General features: G+C 42.0%; 1 protein-coding gene across 22 annotated transcripts in view; it reads right to left on the bottom strand.

The window, feature by feature from the left end:
- The window catches only part of LOC110492587 (GRIP1-associated protein 1), a 92,197-nt gene that overhangs the window by 3,921 nt on the left and 69,627 nt on the right, over window positions 1-18,649 (bottom strand). For all 22 annotated transcript variants that reach the window (XM_090203798.1, XM_090203799.1, XM_036947595.2 and 19 more), the window contains one exon: window positions 1,979-2,163. In XM_090203798.1, the coding sequence (XP_090059924.1) occupies window positions 1,979-2,163 (185 nt within the window). The remainder of the gene's footprint in view (window positions 1-1,978; window positions 2,164-18,649) is intronic.

The following is an 18,649-nucleotide window of genomic DNA, read 5'->3' as shown; positions in this document are numbered from 1 at the left end:
TTCCACAACTAGCCACCAGCGTAGGGCTGCTTATGTCAGAGCCTGCAGCCTCTTCTTCCACAACTAGTCTAATTTTTTGGGAACTGTAATTGAGCTCCCCTCCCATCTGCATAAAACAAATGCGTGACGACGTTCCCAGAATATTTACCATGCTTAAATGATCATATTTACAATGGAGAACATCAAAGAGGATCATCGGCTGTCTGTAAATCAAAGATCCAGAGGAGGACGGCTGCAACCGAATATCAGACTTGATTTATTTTTATGGACACACTGACAGCTATTCTAAGTTATCTAGAAAATTAGCAGAGCCAGAGTGCCGGCAGGCCCTGTCCCAAATTTCTCAGGTGTCTTCCAAGCCAAGGTTAAAGCCGGTTGTTTGTGTAACCTACAACTCCCCGTGGGAGTTACAAACCACACAGCCAAGAACCTAGACTGTCTCCAAGACCTACTACAGCACTACATCCCTCAAAGTAGCTAACCAGCACACACACACACACACTATAAATATCAACAGAGAACTGTATCATTGATGCAACAATAAACAGGGTCAGTTACCACCCCCACCACCGATTAGTTCAGCACAGTTCCTCAAAAGGCCAGGAGAAATTTGATAGGTTCATGTTCTGAGGTAATAATCTGCATGATGATGGAAACACCACACTGTAATCCAATCAAACAAGAGACTGCACCACCATACTTTGCATGGAGGAGGTCCATTTCTATTCCTGCATATAAACCCATTTGAACATTAAGGCAGTGCGCCAACGCCTTGGCCTGTGATGAATAATAACCTCTATGGTGCGCTAGTCTCAGGGCTGGATGACAGCAGGCAGGCAGGCCACCTACACAGTCACACTGACTGACTATACACATCTCCCAAAGTCACACATATGGCCCTTGGTATGGATCCCCACACATCAACTCATCTGTAGTGCAGCCCCGCCTACCTTCCGCAGTGCAGCCCGCCTACCTTCCGCAGTGCAGCCCGCCTACCTTCCGCAGTGCAGCCCGCCTACCTTCCTCAGTGCAGCCCCGCCTACCTTCCGCAGTGCAGCCCCGCCTACCTTCCGCAGTGCAGCCCCGCCTACCTTCCGCAGTGCAGCCCCGCCTACCTTCCGCAGTGCAGCCCCGCCTACCTTCCGCAGTGCAGCCCGCCTACCTTCTACAGTGTAGCCCCGCTTACTTTCTGCAGTGTAGCCCCGCCTACCTTCTGCAGTGTAGCCCTGCCTACCTTCTGCAGTGTAGCATACAGTGCTGTGAAAAAGTATTTGTCCCCTTTTCTGATTTTCAAAATGTTTGCATATTTTTAATGCTGAATGTTTTTCAGGTCTTCTAATATTAGATAAAGGGAACCTCATTTTTACAAATAACAAAAAAAGTATACTTATTTTATTTATTTAATTAAAGTTATGTAACACTCAATTCCCCTGTGTGAAAAAGGAATTACCCCGTTACACTCAATAACTGGCTGTGCCACCTTCAGCTAATGCTTTTTGCAGTTGTTGATCAGTCTGTCACATCACTGTGGAAGAATTTTGGCCCACTCCTGCATGAAGACCTGCTTTAACTTAGTGACATTTGTGGGTTTTCAAGCATGAACTGCTTGTTTCAAGTGCTGCCACAACATCAACTGGGATTAGGTCTGGACTTTAACTAGGCTATTCCAAAACCTCAAATGTGTTAATATTCAACCATTTTCATGTGTTTGGAATATTGTATTCCTGTATTCAGTTTCAAAATGTTTTTATTTTTGTTGTTATTTGTAAACTCAGGTTCCCTTTATATAATATTAGGTTTTGGTTGAAGATCTGAAAACATTCAGTATTAAATTTTTTGCAAAAATCAGAAAGGAGGCAAATAGTTTTTCACCGCAGTGTACCTCCCGTAGTGTGGCCCACCTCCCGTAGTGTGGCCCACCTCCCGTAGTGTGGCCCACCTCCCGTAGTGTGGCCCACCTCCCGTAGTGTTTGCCTACCTTCTGTAAATGCATGTTCTTGGTCAGCTGTTCCTCCAGCATGTTCTGCAGCTTCTTGTTCATTTCCCGCATGTTCTCGTCCCCAGGCTTCACCAGGTCCCTGAGCACAGAGCCCAAGCCATGACCATGTCCCCCCACCTGGCCCACGTGATGGGCAACCGACGTTGCACCATGTGCACCATGTGCTGCAGGGGAGAGAAGGTACACGTTACTCAAAGGGACAATTCACAGCCATGCTTCATTGAACAAGAGCCAGCAGTTGTTCCTCGAGACCAACCCAGGAAATAACCAAGGGCCCTAGTTAAAACTGCCTTATAAATTATATCTAATGTACATTTAATTTGTCAGTGATGCATGCAATTCATTCAATGTGAATCAGTTGTAGTACATGTTGAGATCAATGTTCCAAATGCAGCAGTATCACCCATCCATTAGCCGACATCTAAATCCCTTGATAACTTTATGCAGCAGGCCCATTACCATATGGTCTGTGAGTTGATTCTAGTCAATCTATTCTGGGAGGAGTATGCCCTGCTGAAGATCCCTGGTTAGGTACTTTAAACCCCTCAACAGTATACGAAAGGGACTGAGCAGTTATCTGTCTGACTAATGAGATATTGTTCCTCGCGTCCGATACCATTTGAAAAGACAACACTAGAGATGCTCTACAAGGCAGATATAGATCTATTGCCAAACAATGACAGTTGAGAAAAAAAACTGTGAACCTCCTGTGTGATAATGTGTTTAGGTCGTCTAGCATACCCATGGTAGACTTAAAACACACACACACTATAAATACAAAAGTATGTGGACACCCTTTCAAAATGCTGGATCCGTCTATTTCAGCCACAGCCGTTGCTGTCGGGTGTATAAAATCAAGCACACAGCCATGCAATCTCCATAGACAAACATTGGCAGTAGAATGGCCTTACTGAAGAGCTCAGTGACTTTCAACGTGGCACTGTCATAACATGCCATCTTTCCAGTAAGTCAGTTGGTCAAATTTCTGCTTCGCTAGAGCTGCCCTGATCAACTGTAAGTGCTGTTCTTGTGAAGTGGAAATGTTTAGGAACAACAACGGCTCAGCCACAAAGTGGTAGACCACACAAGCTCACAGAACGGGAACAGCGAGTGCTGAAGCGCGTACCGCATAAAAATCATCTGTCCTCGGTTGCAACTACCAAGTTCCAAACTGCCTCTGGAAGTAACGTCGGCACAATAACTGTTAAACGAGAGCTTTATGAAATGGGTTTCGATGGCCTAACAGCCGCACACAAGCCTAAGATCACCAAGCGCAATGCAAAGCATCAGCTGGAGTGGTGTAAAGCTCGCCACCATTGTACTCTGAAGCAGTGGAAACACGTTATCTGGAGTGATGACACGCGTCAGGATCTTGCAGTTCGCTGGACGAATCTGGGTTTTGCGGATGCCAGGAGAACACTATCTCCATGAATGCATAGTGCCAAATGTAAAGATTGGTGGAGAAGGAATAATGGTCTGGGGTTGTTCTTCATGGTTCGGCTAGGCCCCTTACTTCCAGTGAAGGGAAATCTCAACTCTACAGGATACAATGACATTCTAGATAATAATGTAATTCCAACGTTGTGGCAACAGTTTGAGGAAGGCCCTTTCCTGTTTTAGCATGACAATGCCCCCGTGCACAAAAACAAGGTCGACGCAGAAATGCATTGTTGCGATTGGTATGGAAGAACTTGACTGGTCTGCACAAAGCACTGACCTCAACCCCATCGAACACCTTTGGGATGAATTGGAATGCTGACTGCGAGCCATGCCTACTTTTGGTCATGTAGAGTATGTATTTACGGTTCCTTTAAACTAGGACCTACAGTTGAAGTCGGACGTTTACATACACCTTAGCAAAATACATTTAAACTCCGTTTTTCACAATTCCTGATATTTAACCAGAGTAAAAAATTCCCTGTCCTAGGTCAGTTAGGATCACCACTTTATTTTAAGAACGTGAAATGTCAGAATAAATAGTAGAGTGATTTATTTCTGTTTTTATTTCTTTCATCACATTCCCCAGTGGCTCAAATTACATAGACTGATGTCTTGAGATGTTGCTTCAATATATCCACATAATTCCCCTCCCTTATGATGCCTTCTATTTTGTGAAGTGCACCAATCCCTCCTGTAGCAAAGCACCCCCACAACATGATGCTGCCACCCCCGTGCTTCATGGTTGGGATGGTGTTCTTTGGCTTGCAAGCCTCCCCCTTTTCCTTCAAACATAACGATGGTCATTACGGCCAAACAGTTCTGTTTTTGTTTTATCAGACCAGAGGACATTTCTCCAAAAAGTATGATCTTTGTCACCATGTGCAGTTGTAAACCGTAGTCTGGCTTCTTTATGGCGGTTTCGGAGCATTGGCTTCTTCCTTGCTGAGCGGCTTTTCAGGTTATGTCGATTTAGGACTCGTTTTACTGTGGATAAAGGTACTTTTGTACCGGTTAACTCCAGCATCTTCACAAGGTCCTTCCTGTTGTTCTGGGATTGATTTGCACTTTTCGCACCAAAGTACATTCATCTCTAAGAGACAGAAGATCTCCTTCCTGAGTGGTATGACGGCTGTGTGGTCCCATGGCGTTAATACATGCATACTATTGTTTGTACAGATGAACGTGGTACCTTCAGGCATTCGGAAATTGCTCCCAAGGATGAACTAGACTTGTGGAGGTTACAATTTTTTGATGAGGTCTTGGCTGATTTCTTTTGATTCTCCCATGATGTCAAGCAAAGATACACTGAGTTTGAAGGTAGGCCTTGAAGTGAAATAATCTGTCTAAACAATTGTTGGAAAAATGACTTGTGTTATGCACAAAGTAGATGTCCTAACCGACTTGCCAAAACTATAGTTTGTTAACAAAACATTTGTGGAGTGGTTGAAAAACAAGTTTTAATGACTACAACCTAAGTGTATATAAACTTCCGACTTCAACTGTACATATTTACAATGCATTACAAGGTCATCGAAAGTGTTTCTGGAAGTTTAAGTTGAATAAAGGAGTGAAATGTAGCTATTTAATGAAACATCAAAGTTGAGAAACTGTTCAAGGCCCAGGATGATACCAGAACCGCGATACTTTTTAGTACCGTGGCAAGGAAACAAAACACAAAGTGGAGTTAACTTCTTTAGGAAAACAGCCCTAGTACTGGAAACATGTCATCCAGTCACATTTATTCATTTCCAAGCTATAGCACACAATATTTTTTACATACATCAGGTTTTTAAAAGGACCAAAGAGGTCCCCTGTTTCGATTCAGGTGCATGATAGTGGTCAATTCTAAATCAAAACAAATGTCACATATATTATTTAGTATATGTAAAGAAGATTAAATCAAGAATAGTCTGATAGGTGACCATATCCCTTGTAATTGGCAACATTAATGGCTTTGTGATAAATAAGCCATCTGATTTGATGGAAGATGGCATTGAATGTCTTTATGTCATTGTGCTTGGCTTTTTGTTGAGTTTAGTCACATAATTTCTCAATTTGCAGTAAGTCAGCCAGTCAGATGTACAGCCAGACTTATTAGCCACTGCTTTTTCCCCATTTCTTTCAACCATACAGTTGTTCAATTCCTCATCAATCCATGGAGCCTTAACAGTTCTAACAGTCAGTTTCTTAACAGGTTCATGTTTATCAATAATTGGAAGAAGCAATTTCATAAATTCAATCAAGTGCAGTGTCTGGATGCTCCTTATTAATCATATCAGACCAACAAATATTTTTAACATCATCCACATAGGAGTCACAGCTAAATATTTTGTATGATCTATTATACACTATTTTAGGCCCAACATTTTGAAATGTGGCTTTCCTGGATATTGCTACTATATTGTGATCACTGCATCCAACGGGTACGGACACAGATTTAGAACAACGTTCTACAGTATTAATAAAAACATGATCGATACATGTGATGATCTTGTTCCTGTAGTGTTTGTAAACACCCTGGTAGGTTGATTAATAACCTGAACCAGATTTACAGGCACTGGAAACAGTGAGAAGCTTCCTGTTGAGCAGACAGTTTGATGAAAACCAGTCAATGTTCAGGTCCCCAAGAAAGTAGATCTCTCTGTTAACATCACATACACTATCAAGCATTTCACATATCTTATTTAGATACTGACTGTTAGCACTTGATGGCCTATAGCAACACCCCAAAAGAAGGCTTGCAACCACAACACTGCAACACTTGACATAAGCTCTTCTCTAAGCATTAGCTATCAAAGATAAGACACAATACTGAAAAGAGCAAACAAAGCAAGAGAGAAAAAAAATAGACATTCAGCAGTTCATTAATCAATTGGTGTGCGTGCTGTGGGGTTGAAGCTACGAACCCATAGGCTTGGCTCTCTCAATAAGGTTTGTATCACAACTAAAGTGGCCAAATAACATCTTAAAATGAAGCACATTAATCCGCTTTACAAGGGGTGTAGAGCCTAACTGGCATTTTTAAGCAGCGTGCGAGTTTCAAGTTTGGGGAAGATAATTTAACATTATATAACTTTATAATAAAAGCATTACATGCATAATTGCATTTGCTGTCAATTTTGATAATGGTGTTTTCTGCTAATGGAACAGTCACGCTTATAGCCTACTACCATGTGTGCATTGCTGCGCTTATAATGTGAAGAAATAGCCTAATAGTTTAACCTAAACGTTCTGATCTGTTGTGTCAGCCACATTGCATGAAAAAGGTTTTATTGATGCTAGTGGTTGTATTAATTTGGGATCTATAGCATCCCACAGCTGTCCCAGACTATGTATGGAGTATTTATTTCTCGCAGAGAATAGGTTGACTGACTTTTGTACTATAGGGGCTAGTGCTTTTGCTGTTGGTTAGACCTACTCATCTTGTTGGCTGACGAAAAGTAAATGTGGACAGTTCTTCCAATATCTTCAATATGCACCTCTGAATTGGATAAGGGCGTGCACAGTTGCCACAGCCCTCGTCAAAGCAGCTGTAACCCTAAACGCAGTAGGCTTTACTTAAAGATCATGACAGCCGTCATTGACGTGATATTGTAACTGGACAAGCTAATGGCATGATTAATTGAGGACATGTTTTCTATTGGGGGAGTTGATGGCATTGTCAGCTCCTTGTAGACACAAGGTCCCCTACTTGAAGGGTGCACAGTGCTCCGCTGGCCATGAAGTCAGCTCCCTGCTGAACTGCCACACTGTTAAGCTGGGTTCAACACGGGTCAAGAGCAGAGATCGTCTGAACAGCGTCGGTTGCCAGCGTTGTAAAGGGTACTCTTTGTCAGCCTAATGCTGAGACACGTCTCTCAGTTGAGACGGGCACATCCAATCAAGATCGCCTTTCACAATCTGACACTTAAAACATCAAGCCCACTGAGGAGATGCTAGGGTAACTTTCTCTAGATTAAATGTGTGTGTGTGTGTGTGTGTGTGTGTGTGTGTGTGTGTACAGGGGTGCATGCAAGTCATGTGTGACACTTTGGAAATGTGTATTTAATATTTTAGAAAATGTTCATTTTAGTTCACCGTGTTTCCCGTGACAAATCAACATTGTGTTTCAGTACTGTGGCTGATAAAGGAAGAGCTGTCTCAACAAGAAAAAGCTGCTCAGCAGAGTAAGTGACAACACATTGATAATGGAGACATTAGTTCCAACAGTTAAAGGGATACTTTGGGATTTTGGCAATGAAGCCCTTCATCTGACTCAGGGGAAGTAGATAAAGCCCTTTATCTACTGACCCAGAGTCAGATGAACTCATGGATAACATTTTTATGTCTCTGCATCCAGTAGGAAGGAAGTTAAGAGGTAGTTTTGCCAGCCGATGCTCAGCACAACGACTAGAAGTCTATGGTATCTACTAGCATCCTAGCAGTTTTATATACTTCCAGTCATTGAGCTAATGCTTTAGGGCGGCAGGTAGCCTAGTGGTTAGAGTGTTGGGCCAGTAACCGAAAAGGTGCTAGATTGAATCCTCGAGCTGACATGGTATAAATATGTCGTTCTGCCCCTGAACAAGGCAGTTAACCCACTGTTCCTAGGCCGTCATTGTAAATAAGAATTTGTTCTAACTGACTTGCCTGGTTAAATAAAGTTTAAATAAAAAAAATTTAAAAAATGCTAGTTAGCAACATCCTTCAAACTGCACGCAGAGATATAGAAATGGTATCCATGATCCATCTACTGAGGAAGTAGGAAAAGGGCTTCATTGCCAAAATCCTGAAGTACCCCTTTAAAAAACTTCTTAGGGCTGAGATCCTGTTAACGGAATCGATATGACAACAGCCAGTGAAAGTGCAGGGCGCCAAATTCAAACAGTAATCTCACAATAAAAAAAATACAAGTATCTTATACCATTTCAAAGGTAATCTTGTTGTTAATCCCACCACAGTGTCCGATTTCAAATAGGCTTTACAGCGAAAGCACCACAAACGATTATGTTAGGTCAGAGCCAAGTCACAGAAAAACACAGCCATTTTTCCAGCCAAAGAGTGGGGTCACAAAAATCAGAAAGAGATAGAATTAATCACTAACCTTTGATGATCTTCATCAGATGACACTCATAGGACTTCATGTTAAACAATACATGTACGTTTTGTTCGATAAAGTTCATATTTATATAAAATAAATCTCAGTACACATTGGCGCGTTATGTTCACTAGTTCCAAAAACATCCGGTGATTTTGCAGAGAGCCACATTATTTTACAGAAATACTCATTATAAATGTTGATGAAAATACAAGTGTTATCCATGGAACTTTAGATAAACTTCTCCTTAATGCAACCGCTGTGTCAGAAAAAGCAAACCATGCAATAATCTGAGTACGGCGCTCCTGAGACCCAAGAAGCCAAAAATATATCCTCCATTTTGTGCAGTCAACAGAAGTCAGAAACAACATTATAAATATTCACTTACCTTTGATGATCTTCATCAGAATGCACTCCCAGGAATCCCAGTTCCACAATAAATGTTTGTTTTGTTCGATAATGTCCATCATTTATGTCCAAATAGCTACTTTTGTTAGCGCATTTTGTAAACAAATCCAACCTCGCGAAGCGTGGTCACTAGGAGCAGACAAAATGTCAAAAAGTTCCGTTACAGTTCGTAGAACTAGATGTAGATGTATAGAAACAATCTTTAGGATGTTTTTAACATAAATCTTCAATAATGTTCCAACCGGAGAATTCATTTGTCTGTAGAAAAGCAATGGAATGTGAGCTCCCTCTCACGTGAACGAGCCTCACGAGCCTGTGGCACTCTGCCAGACCACTGGCTCAAAGAGCCCTTATGAGCCCCTCCTTTCCAGTAGAAGCCTCAAACAACTTTCTAAAGACGGTTGACATCTAGTGGAAGCCTTAGGAAGTGTAACATGACCAATATCCCACTGTATCTTCAATAGGGAATGAGTTGAAAAACGACCAATCTCAGATTTTCCACTTCCTGGTTGGATTTTCATCTCGGGTTTTTGCCTGCCATATGAGTTCTGTTATACTCACAGACATCATTCAAATGGTTTTAGAAACTTCAGAGTGTTTTCTATCCAAATATACTAATATGCATATATTAGCAACTGGGACTGAGAAGCAGGTCGTTTTCTCTGGACACCTTATTCATCCAAGCTACTCAATACTGCCCCCAGCCATAAGAAGTTAAAGATTAGCCAACCTTTGGTGGGATTGCCTTGCTTTTATTGTTCCAGGCTGTTTGACATTTTTGTCACCCGTGAAGACTGACAGTAAACACCACAAGTAGACTACCTTTCATTGCTATAATACAGTACAAAAATGTCACCCTCATCTTCATGTGATTCTAGTAAGAAATGTTCTTAATAGGAAAATAAATACAATAGAAATACAAATCAAAAAGCTATACTTGAATATAACCTAGATGTACTTTATCTCCAATCCCATCTTTCCTTCTAGTACTAGTGCAGGGATACTCGTTAAATAAAATAAATAAATCAAATCTGAGTCAAACTAGGCAAGTCAGTTTTAAGAACAAATTCTTATTTACAATGATGGCCTACCCCAGCCAAACCCTAACCCGGACGAAGCTGGGCCAATTGTGCGCCGCCCTATGGGACTCCCAATCACGGACGGTTGTGATGTAGTGACGCCTCTAGCACTGAGATGCAGTGCCTTAGCCTGCTGCGCCACTCGGGAGCCAAATGCAGAGCAGACTGCCATAACACAAAGTGACACATCATCTGCAACACCGACTCACTGATGCTGTAAGCCCAGCTTGAACCAGAGATGGAAGATAGACATTCTCACCTTCCTTTAACTAATGATACCTCCTGTTCAGAATCAAACACTGTTATTCTACTTTGCTCTGGTAAGGTTAGAATTCTACATAACATTGATAAAACCTCAAAGATCTCTCTAATAGGTAAGAATGGCTCTTTTCTTGAATCATGGAAACCTTCCAGCTCTTTTCCTCCCATAAGAGAGGTTTGCTGCAGAAGTGCACTGAGATGCCAACATGGCCGAACATGGCCATGCTACTAGTCTCAGTGGTCCTGGTGCTACTGAACTGCTGAAGCAACACAGTGAGCCATGGCTGCCAGCCACCTCAGAGGCACTACAACTAACTGCAGCCCAGCCTGCTCTCAACTCCCACAGGATGAGAGTGGGCTAAGTGGAAACACTACCAGGAGGTATACAGGCTAGATCTACAGAAACAATGATGCCCTGCCTGTTGAAAGTGTACAGTGTCTTCAGAAAGTATCCACACCACTTGAATGTTTCCTAAATGTGTTGTGTTAAAGCCTGAATTAAACATTTTGTCACTGGCCTTCACACAATACCCCATGATGTCAAAAGGGAATTATGCTTTTCAAAATTATACAAATTAATTAAAAATTAAATGCTGAACTGTCTTCAGTCAATAAATATTCAACCCATTTGTTATGGCAAACCAAAATAAGTTCAGGAGGACAATTTAACAAGTCACAGACTCACTCTGTGTCCAATAGTTTTTAACAGGATTTTTGAACGACTACCTCATCGCTCTACCCCACACATACAATTATCTGTAAGGTCCCTCAGGCTAGCAGTGAATTTAAAACACAGATTCAACCAAAACCACAATGGATTTCCAATGCCTGGCAAAGAAGGGCACCTATTGGTAGATGGGTAAAACCGAGGATGGATCAACAACATTGTAGTTACTCCACAATACTAACCTAGTGAAAAGAAGGAAGACTACAGAACAAAAATTATTCCAAAACATGCATCCTGTTTGCAACAAGGCACAAAAAAAAAATCGGTCTCCTTTCCATCAGACTTTGGGAAATGTATAAACCTTTCAGCAGGACAATAACCTAAAACCCAAGGCCAAATCTACACTGGAGTTAATTACCAAGAAGTCAGTGAATATTCCTGAGTGGCCGAGTTACAGTGTTGACCTAAATCTACTTGAAAATAGTTGGCAAGACCTGAAAATGGTTGTCTAGCTATGATTAACCAATTTGACAGTGATTGAAGAATTAAACAAATAATAATGAGCAAATGTTGCACAATCCAGGTGTGAAAAGCTCTTAGAGGCTTACACAGAAAGACTAATCTGTAATCGCTGCCAAAAGGTGCTTCTAACATGTACTGACTCAGGGGTGTGAAAACTTAAGTAAATTAGATACTTCTTCTGTAATACATTTACAAACATTTCTTATTACATGTTTTCACTTTGTCATTATGGGGTATAGTGTGTAGATAGGTGAAGAAAACAACAATTTAATACATTTTGAAATCAGTCTGTAACACTGCAAAATGTGGAATATGTCAAGGGGTATGAATACTTTCTGAAGGCGCCGTACGTGTCGTTTCGTGTTATGGACGCACTACATTACACATGTCGTTTCGTGTTATGGACGCACTACATTACACATGTAATTTCGTATTATGGACGCACTACATTACACATGTCGTTTCGTGTTATGGACGCACTACATTACACATGTCGTTTCGTGTTATGGACGCACTACATTACACATGTAATTTCGTGTTATGGACGCACTACATTACACATGTCGTTTCGTGTTATGGACGCACTACATTACACGTCGTTTCGTGTTATGGACGCACTACATTACACATGTCGTTTCGTGTTATGGACGCACTACATTACACATGTCGTTTCGTGTTATGGACGCACTACATTACACGTCGTTTCGTGTTATGGACGCACTACATTACACATGTCGTTTCGTGTATTGGACGCACTACATTACACATGTCGTTTCGTGTTATGGACGCACTATATTACACATGTCGTTTCGTGTTATGGACGCACTATATTACACATGTCGTTTCGTGTTATGGACGCACTACATTACACATGTCGTTTCGTGTTATGGACGCACTACATTACACAAGTCGTTTCGTGTTATGGACGCACTACATTACACATGTCGTTTCGTGTTATGGACACACTACATTACACATGTCGTTTCGTGTTATGGACACACTACATTACACATGTCGTTTCGTGTTATGGACACACTACATTACACATGTCGTTTCGTGTTATGGACGCACTACATTACACGTCGTTTCGTGTTATGGACACACTACATTACACATGTCGTTTCGTGTTATGGACACACTACATTACACATGTCGTTTCGTGTTATGGACACACTACATTACACATGTCGTTTCGTGTTATGGACACACTACATTACACATGTCGTTTCGTGTTATGGACGCACTACATTACACGTCGTTTCGTGTTATGGACGCACTACATTACACGTCGTTTTGTGTTATGGACGCACTACATTGCACATGTCATTTCCAGTGATAAATCATTCCTCTACAAGAGAGCAGATCTATACAATGTTCACTTGTAACAACTTCATTATTAAAAATGACTTTCTGTGTGGAGCAATCCCATGACGTTGTTTCCATTAACAGGTTCAGAGAAAATAAATGAGGCTTTGTGAAAAAGAAAGGATGCAATGATCAACACGCTTCCCAAATTGATAAAGCACCTACTGTGATTTATCACATCCAATAAAACATCGACCTGTAGGCTGCTTCATTCTAGAAGTTGGGCGTTTCTGGAGTTGTCCAAGCAGAACAAACAGTGTTGGATGAAAAGGTTAGACAGTGGCCTACGTCACGCAGCTGCAGCAGTGGTGTACAAGACAAGGGGGTTACAGACTGCAGCAGTATAAAACCTCTCTACCAGGGAAGAGCACTTAACCAGGAGAGGAATCTAGTCTACGAATAAACTCCCTGTCCACATGACTGCAGCGCAGACCTGACTGACTGCCCCATTAACCAACTCCCATAATCCCTAGTACACTCCATCTCCCTCTCGCTCCATCTCTCTCTCGCTCCATCTCTCTCAATTCAATTCAAAGGGCATTATTGGCATGGGAAACATGTCTACATTGCCAAAGCAAGTGGAATAGATAAAAACAAAAGTGAAATAAACAATCAGAAATTAACAGTAAACATTACACTCACAGAAGTTTCAAAAGAATAGAGACATTTCAAATGTTATATTATGGCTATTTGTAATCTTAGTGCAAAGGGAAAATAAATATACCGATAAATATAGGTTGTATTTACAATGGTGTTTGTTCTCCACTGGTTGCCCTTTTCTTGTGGCAACAGGTCACACATCTTGCTGCTGTGAAGCCACACTGTGGTATTTCAACTAATAGATATGCAAGTTTATCAAAATTGGAATGGTTTAAAGAAATAGTGTGTCTAATCTGAGGGTGTAACTCTCTCTCTCTCTATTCATCGCACAAATTATGATTTGATACAGTGTTGCACTTCACTAGCAAAAAGCTCAAGTCAAGACAGATGGAGATGGAAGCAGACAGGGGGAGTAGATACAGTGCCTTGCGAAAGTATTCGGCCCCCTTGAACTTTGCGACCTTTTGCCACATTTCAGGCTTCAAACAAAGATATAAAACTGTATTTTTTTGTGAAGAAGCAACAACAAGTGGGACACAATCATGAAGTGGAACAACATTTATTAGATATTTCAAACTTTTTTAACAAATCAAAAACTGAAAAATTGGGCGTGCAAAATTATTCAGCCCCTTAAGTTAATACTTTGTAGCGCCAGCTTTTGCTGCGATTACAGCTGTAAGTCGCTTGGGGTATGTCTCTATCAATTTTCCACATCGAGAGACTGAAATTTTTTCCCATTCCTCCTTGCAAAACAGCTCGAGCTCAGTGAGGTTGGATGGAGAGCGTTTGTGAACAGCAGTTTTCAGTTCTTTCCACAGATTCTCGATTGGATTCAGGTCTGGACTTTGACTTGGCCATTCTAACACCTGGATATGTTTATTTTTGAACCATTCCATTGTAGATTTTGCTTTATGTTTTGGATCATTGTCTTGTTGGAAGACAAATCTCCGTCCCAGTCTCAGGTCTTTTGCAGACTCCATCAGGTTCTCTTCCAGAATGGTCCTGTATTTGGCTCCATCCATCTTCCCATCAATTTTAACCATCTTCCCTGTCCCTGCTGAAGAAAAGCAGTCCCAAACCATGATGCTGCCACCACCATGTTTGACAGTGGGGATGGTGTGTTCAGGGTGATGAGCTGTGTTGCTTTTACGCCAAACATAACGTTTTGCATTGTTGCCAAAAAGTTCAATTTTGGTTTCATCTGACCAGAGCACCTTCTTCCACATGTTTGGTGTGTCTCCCAGGTGGCTTGTGGCAAACTGTGGCACACTTTTTATGGATATCTTTAAGAAATGGCTTTCTTCTTGCCACTCTTCCATAAAGGCCAGATTTGTGCAATATAGGACTGATTGTTGTCCTATGGACAGAGTCTCCCACCTCAGCTGTAGATCTCTGCAGTTCATCCAGAGTGACCATGGGCCTCTTGGCTGCATCTCTGATCAGTCTTCTCCTTGTATGAGCTGAAAGTTTAGAGGGACGGCCAGGTCTTGGTAGATTTGCAGTGGTCTGATACTCCTTCCATTTCAATATTATCGCTTGCACAGTGCTCCTTGGGATGTTTAAAGCTTGGGAAATATTTTTTGTATCCAAATCCGGCTTTAAACTTCTTCACAACAGTATCTCGGACCTGCCTGGTGTGTTCCTTGTTCTTCATGATGCTCTCTGCGCTTTTAACGGACCTCTGAGACTATCACAGTGCAGGTGCATTTATACGGAGACTTGATTACACACAGGTGGATTGTATTTATCATCATTAGTCATTTAGGTCAACATTTGATAATTCAGAGATCCTCACTGAACTTTTGGAGAGAGTTTGCTGCACTGAAAGTAAAGGGGCTGAATAATTTTGCACGCCCAATTTTTCAGTTTTTGATTTGTTAAAAAAGTTTGAAATATCCAATAAATGTCGTTCCACTTCATGATTGTGTCCCACTTGTTGTTGATTCTTCACAAAAAAATACAGTTTTATATCTTTATGTTTGAAGCCTGAAATGTGGCAAAAGGTCGCAAAGTTCAAGGGGGCCGAATACTTTCGCAAGGCACTGTAGATGAATGTGATTGAAAGAAGCTACATTTTCATCAGGATATTTTCTACTGTTTTTATTTGTTGGCTTAAGGCCTATGTATTTGACTTAGTTGACGATGGAAGTCCTAGGCCTACAGCTGCATCTCTACGCTGAGGTTTCTTTGGCATCCAGTAGATCACAGTGTATCAATGTGTCCCTATGGCAGAGGCTAGTGCTCTCGGCATAGTTGAATTTAAACTTCTAGATTATTTATCATATTACTTTGGATTTGTTTTGATGAACCATGTGACAATGACTTTGAAAAACGATATTATTGAAATTAAACTGTCCAATATAAACATATTGGACAGTTTGGAAATGTCCAATATAAACAACTGGCACACAGATCGGTAGAAATATTAGGTCAGTGGAAATATTAGGATAAATTGTAAGCTTGCACAAACTTAAAACTCACAAGCTGCCTGTGGTCTTTACTAATAAAACCATTAAAACTAATGTGAAGGCACAAGCACTGCAGTCATAGGAGGTCCGTGAAAAAACGTGCCCCCCTATGATAACCAAAGGCCCGTCGAACTGATTCATTCTGTCGCAGGGTATTTACGGTTGTTACAGTGGAGCGGGGCACACTTTGCTAGATGATGCGCTTTGCGCCCGCCCAGCGCAACCTGCGATTACCGTGAATCTGATCGGTCAAGACACAGAACAGAATGCACAGAACCTGAAGCACTCCAATATAAAAGGACAGATAGGCTTACATAGTGTGCAAGATGACAAACAAATCTTGAGTCACGTGACTCAAGTCCGCATCTCTGATTAGCTGAATAGGGCCATAAGCAAACAAGAAAATGCTTAACAAGAAGCAGCACTCCTAGTGGCCAGTGATTTTAATGCTGGAAATCTGAAATCAGTCTTACCTAATTTCTACCAGCATGTCACCTGTGCAAATAGAGGCGAAAAAACCCCTCTAGATCACCTTTACGCCACACACGGAGACGCGTACAAAGCTCTCCCTCACACAAATCTGACCTTAACTCTATCCTCCTGATTCCAGCTTACAAGCAATTATTCATCTGATGGCACTGAGGAGTTTACCACATCAGTCACTGGCTTCATTAATAAGTGCATCGACAACGTCATCCCCACAGTGACCGTTCCTACATATCCCAACCAGAAGCCATAGATTAAAGGCTAGAGCTACCGCTTTCAAGTAGCGGGACACTAATCAAGACGTTTATAAGAAATCAGCGTCAATACAGGACCAAGATTGAATCCTACTCTTTTGGCTCTGATGCTCGTCGGCTGTGGCAGGGCTTGCAAACTATCACGAAAAAAAAAGGGAAACCCAGCCGCAACCTTTCCAGTGACGAGAACCTACCAGACAAGCTAAATGCCTTCTATGCTTGCAGTGCGGCAAGTAACACTGAACCATGCATGAGAGCACCAGCTGTTCCGGATGACTGAACACACTCTTCATAGACGATGTAAGACCTTTAAACAGGTCAACATTCAAAAGGCTGCGGTGCCAGACAGATTACCAGGACGTGTACTCCGAGCATGCGCTGACCCGCTGGCCAGTGAAGTGTCTTCACTGATATTTTCAAACTCTCCCTGATATAGTCTGTAATACCTATATATTTCAAGCAGACCACCATAGTCCCTGTGTCAAGAACACCAAGTTAAATTACTATTACCTCGTAGCACTCACATCTATAGCCATGAAGTGCTTTGAAAGGTTGGTCATGGCTCAAATCAACACAATCATCCCAGACCCATTTCAATTTGCACACTGCCACAACAGATCTACAGATGAGGCATTATCTATTGCACTCCACACAGACCTTTCCCACTTGGTCAAAAGGAACACCAATGTGAGAATGCTGTTCATTGACTACAGCTCAGAGTTCAACACCATAGTGCCCTCCAAGCTCATCGCTTAGCTAAGGACCATGGGATTAAACAACACCTTCTGCAACTGGATCCTGGACTTCCTGACGGGCCGCCCCCAGGTGGTGAGGGTAGGCAACAACACAGGCTTACCCTGTTTTGTGGTGTTTGAGCACCTGGAGGACCTCCTCTGCCACTTTCACATCATCATCAGACAAGGTGATGATGACTTTTTTTCAGGGTCTTGTCTGTCAGTGCAGACAATACAGCTGCCTGCTGCTCAAGATGGCGCTCCAACATGTCATAAGCGGAGTTCCATGTTGTTGTGACATGGTGTATGAGCTTGTGGGTCGGTAACTGTAACATTTCTTACTTGGTCTTAAGCACATGAGTGGCTGTTGGGCTTCGGTGGAAAAAGGAAACCACTTCCCTGATCCTCCCAAGGAGGCGGTCCATCTGGTTCACTGAGAGTTGGCTCCGGTCCCTGACACACCAGGGTGATGATGCTTTAAATGTGTGGCCATGCTCGATGTATTTCCAACTGCTTTAAAAAAATAATCAAATCAACCTTCAGGCTTCAGAGTAAAACACAGCACACATATGTCTTTATCTTTTCACTGCAACTCTGCATCGAGATTTAGAGAATTATTACTTTAAAAAGTAACCCCGGCAGTAAAACTGTATTACACACTATGATGGTTAAACTTTGCAATTGATCCACATTCGGGCCGAACCGTGGGGGGTGATCCGTACGGATCACGGATCAACTACGGTCCGTTAAACCACTAGTCAAGAGCCACAAGTTCCTCAGTGTCCACATCACTGAGGAACTATCATGGTCCAAGCATACCAGAAGGCACAACAATTACTTTTCCCCATCAGGAAGCTGAAAAGATTTGGCATGGGCCCTCAGATCCTTAAGAAGTTCTACAGCTTCACCATTGAGAGCATCTTGACTTGCTTTAACACCGGTTGATATGGAAACTGCTTGGAAATCCGTCCACAATGCGCTAGAGGGTAGTGAGAACGGTACAGTACATCACTGGGGCCGAACTTCCAGCCATCCAGGATGTGTCAGAGGAAGGCTTTAAAAATTGTCAAAGACTCCAGCCACCCCCAAGTCATAGACTGTTCTCTGTAGTACCGCACAGCAAGCGGTATCGGAGCGCCAAGTCTGGGACCAAAAGGCTCCTGAAAAGCTTCTAACCCCAAGCCACAAGACTGCTGAACAGTTAATCAAATGGCCACCAGGACTATTTGCATTGACACCCGTTTTTTTGCACTGACTCTCTTGCACTGGCTCTATGAACACTCACCGGA

Source organism: Oncorhynchus mykiss, chromosome 16 (assembly GCF_057628025.1).
Source record: "Oncorhynchus mykiss isolate SJ-2025 chromosome 16, ASM5762802v1, whole genome shotgun sequence".
NCBI classification, from domain to species: Eukaryota; Metazoa; Chordata; class Actinopteri; order Salmoniformes; family Salmonidae; genus Oncorhynchus; species Oncorhynchus mykiss.
The sequence above is the reverse complement of the archived record's forward strand: the minus strand, read 5'-3'. Positions and strand labels throughout refer to the sequence as shown.